Source organism: Micromesistius poutassou, assembly GCF_964030765.1.
Source record: "Micromesistius poutassou genome assembly, chromosome: 17".
Lineage (NCBI taxonomy): Eukaryota > Metazoa > Chordata > Actinopteri > Gadiformes > Gadidae > Micromesistius > Micromesistius poutassou.
In genome coordinates, this window is record NC_140287.1 from 16,423,039 (window position 1) to 16,427,384 (window position 4,346).

At 48.4% G+C, this 4,346-nt stretch overlaps 1 protein-coding gene across 1 annotated transcript in view; it reads right to left on the minus strand.

The window, feature by feature from the left end:
- Positions 1-383: 383 nt before the first annotated feature.
- Positions 384-4,346, minus strand: part of adck1 (aarF domain containing kinase 1) — a gene marked incomplete at its 3' end in the record, with an annotated part of 25,012 nt that continues 21,049 nt past the window's right edge. The window contains exon 6 of the mRNA XM_084482149.1: positions 384-517. Within this exon, the coding sequence (XP_084338275.1) occupies positions 384-517 (134 nt within the window). The remainder of the gene's footprint in view (positions 518-4,346) is intronic.

The following is a 4,346-nucleotide window of genomic DNA, read 5'->3' on the forward strand; positions in this document are numbered from 1 at the left end:
TTACAGTGTTTCGCCTTTTTTAAATTCTCCTAAGGTTGATTGATGATCCCTTGTATGTGTGTTAATGTGTCGGGACAGCGCGAGTGCAAGGATGCATTAAGCACCTCATTCCGGTTCATTCTAGTGGGCGTTCTGCGCTCTGGACTGAACCGCTCAGAGGAAGGAGGACGGAAGCTTCTCCGCCCACTTCATGCATCACACAGACACGAACCGGTTACCGGGAGAGAAAGATGGACTGCTGAGGACTGCTCTGTTCTGCAGCAGGTCTTCAGGTCCCTAGGGTCAGCGTCTGAGAGCCAGCAGAAGGGTCTGCTCATCGGGAGCCAGTGGAGGGGACGACGGGAGGGATGTGACGCTGCTGGATTGGCTGTTTGGCGCGTCACTCAGCAGGTCAGGGGAGTGTCGCGGTAGCCCCGCCTTAAGGAGACAGAAGCCTGCGTGAGCTTCTTGAAGCGGTAGAGGCAGGTTTGGCACAGGTGAGGGATGCAGGTGTCGTGATGGAGGGGCTTCATTCCAGCTGCAGGACGAGGTTAGAGACCAGGGAGGAGAGAGGAGACCGTTGCCGGGCGATGGGGAGGCGGTGGACTGCAGGGGCTGACGGAGGTGGTGGAGTGGGGGGGGGGCTGATGGAGGCTGGGGGAGGCTGTGGAGTGGGGGAGTGTCGGAGGCTGTGAAGTGGGGGGACTGATGGAGGCTGACGGAGGTTGTGGAGTGGGGGGCTGACGGAGGCTGGTGGAGGCTGTGGAGGATGGAGGTTTGTCCACATCGAGGAGGGCCTCTGATTGGCTGCTGTTGAGTTGCAGCAGGTTTGACGGAGTCACTGTGGATCAGATTCCGAACCCTCTGCTTGGAGTCAACCTCCGTTGCCGCTGCACTCTCGCTCCCTGCAATTTAGGCATCAAATGCGTCTTACGTTCTTCGCCCCGTTCATTCGGCAGAAAGGAATACCTGTGATTACCCTTCTACCGACATGACCGCTCTCTTCTCTGCTGTTTATGTGTGAACACGCCCGCAATGTACTTTTGTGCACAAAAGCGTGGGCATTTTTAAGAGCTGTGCATCATGTGTGAACCGGCACACAGGCTGATCAGGGTTTGATTGAGTTTGAGACAACGGTAGAATACAGCAGTAGAGGTGTGTCCGGGAAGTAGCCTGTATATATCGTGTGGACACCGGTTTTGAGAGTGGCTCACTCTGGCTCCTGGTGCCCCGTGTTGCATCACGCCGTGAAGCTGGGGATTTCATTTTGACGAGCAAAACATCTTTCATCTCTCCCGGGTAAAAGTTTCTCCCCAGTCTGAGCCGACCTCGTAGTGCTGGAGGATAATCACTTCCCGAGTTATGCAAATGAGAAGAGATCTGGTGTTTCAATGTTGAAGGTGACCTTGGTTAGTTCAGCATTATGGCTCAGCAAATTACAACAAGGCTACTATCAGATAGAGTCAGACGAAGCGGATATGGACACCGCGACAGAACATATGAGGTAAACGCGTATCGCTGATTGAGCTAGCTTGCTGATTACCTCGCCCCATGTAATTCCCTGTCAGCATAATTTATCCACTAAGTATTTGCTTTAGCATTAAAATTGATGAGATTCTGCCTCAGGAAAAAAAATATTGTCATATTGTTATTGGAAATTAAACGATTACAATTCTTTTTCTGCTTTTTGCGGTATACCTCAGGGCTGCATATGTGGCCCAGTGAGGTTTTTAAACATTTATAGGCTGAGATAACAGAAGTCTATTATGTCTCATGCAGAATGCTTATTGCAGGGGGAGATCCGATTTGATGCCTCAAACACCACAGTGCTTTATTTGATCAGAGGTCGTTGTGGTCCAAAGAGTGGGATCGCTATCTCAATGTCCTCTGTCTTGGGCCCCAGGGCGCTGGCTCATATATTCACTGCCACTGTATATCGCCAGGCAGATAGAGAATTTAATTACGCTTGAAGTGAATAAGGTATGGAATGGTAGAAAGATGAGTTATCAGTTTCCCGAGATTACAACACACAGCTTCATTACAAATCTTTGTAATCAATAAAAATCAATAAAAATCAATTAAAAAAAAAACAAAATGGCTTCCGCAAATTAGTCTGAATATATTTCATGTCGTTTGACTTTAGGTGCTTTGCGGCCAGACGTTGCTCTGCTCCCACATCCGCACTATCGCGGCCCACGCGAGTCACAAACCATGCTGAAACCATACCATGAGCTAACCTCTACTGGGGACCGAGCCCACATGGTCACCTAGCGACTGCAATGCTGCTGCAGTACCTATTTGCATTTTTGGATAGCAGCCATCGCCCCCCCCCCCCTCCCCCCCCCCCCCCTCCTCTCCCCCCTGCGGGGATTGGCTGAGCACAGAAAGTGCTTTTAGGTCTGCTGTCTCCCTCTCTTTAAAAAAAGTAGAACCTGGGCACGACGGCAGAGCAAGAGGCGACCGGAGTCGTGCTTCTTTCAGTGGTCTTGGCGCCCGTCCAGAGCCAGCCATGCGTGTAACGAGCTGAGCTGCTCCCCAGCTGATAGGCCAGCCCAGCCCGGCCTGCCGTGAAGCCTTTGGGCAGAGAGAGAGAGGGAGCTCATCTGCCGGTTGATGCTCTGCTTGCCGTGTGTCCCTTTTAAAAAAAAAAATCTTTTTACTTCTGCATGTGTCCCCGTGTTCACGTACACGATCAAAGGGATACTTTTAAAATGTAATCTGGTCAGCATTGCCGGGGTTCTTGTGGATTTCGACGTGAATCTCAGTATGTATCAAATGAATCAAAGAAAAACGACACTACCTCAACGCCCCCCCCCCCCCCCCCCCCCCCCCCCCATTCCTTCTTTCAACCTCTATCTGCCTCTGGCCATCTATCAGAAAGAAGGGGAAACAAATGACTCATCTATTGTGTGTGTGTGTGTGTGTGTGTGTGTGTGTGTGTGTGTGTGTGTGTGTGTGTGTGTGTGTGTGTGTTCTCATGCTGTTGACAGAAGCATATTTTCTCTATTCCTCCGAGTGTGAAGCCTTCCTCTGGGGGCCATCACTATGCTCCTCAGAGTAGAATGAAAACACTTATTTGGAGGGGCGATGTAGTGATGGATCGGGCGCCACGAGCTGCACCGCCATGTTGCCTTGCCACCACGATAGTTGGGGAGGTTTCCCTCTCCCCCCCCCCCCTCAGTAGATACAACGCTCCGTTTAAAATATGTCTCCGCAGCCAAGCGGCCCACACAAACCCTCTCAGCACTGACTCAGTTCACTAAATGCTTTCTGTTTTCTACCACTCGATTCATCTAGAGGGGTCAGAATCCCTAGCCACACACACACACACACACACTTGCTTGCTCGCCATCTGAGCAGATTCCTGGGTAAACATTGAGTTATGTGATGTTTGACCCGGTCGATAAAGACTTGGTTTTAGATTCCCTGTGTGTGTGTGCTTTGTGCTTGGATCGGTTTATAAGCATTTATTTATTTATCATGGCGTGATGAATGGTTCTGTTATCGCATGGTTGTTCTGTCATACCCAAATGTCTTTATTTCTTTATTTGGATACATATTTTCATTTTGTATTATGTTTCCAATTGAGTGATTGCAATGCAGGAAGGGCAACTTATGTAAGAATTTATTTTGGCGGTCAGCCCAACATCTTTTGAATAAGGTGTCATAACCTGCCAATACTTGTTAGCATTACTGTTAACCCCTGCACAACTGTCAGTCCCAAACATAAATATGGGTTCTCATGCATGGTGATTGCCTCTTAGATTATATATATATATATATATATATATATATATGTGTGTACTTCACTATGAGGAGCATTCATCATTATAGTATGTGGTGTGGAAGCCCAAACAACACAACATAACAACACAACACACAACATACAACTCAACATGCACTATGCAGCTCACTGTTGGATGCGTTTCTGCCTTTTTTTTGTCTGTGTGAAAGATGAATGTGTTAAAACACCCATAATGTACACACACCATTGGGCCCTACGGTAAAGGCCTTTGGTTTAAGTGAAAGCTCTTTTGGACGCTTTGCTATTTCCGTCCATATGGTACGATAACTGCTTCTACTGCGGCCACTTAATCATTTCTATCCTCTGTGTGTGTGTGTGTGTGTGTGTGAGTGTGTGTGTGTGTGTGTGTCTTCTCTTTGCTCGGAAGTCCTCAGAGCAAAATAAAAATACAGTCCTCCCCAAGCCATAAATTGTCAGTATTTATAGACAATAAATAACCAAGTACTGTTTGACTGTTGTGTGTGTGCGTGCGTGCGTGCGTGTGTGTGTGTGCACTCGTGCGTGTGTGCAACTCATATTCAGTAGTTGGCATCAAGTTTGTCACTCTGAAAAAAAACAATAG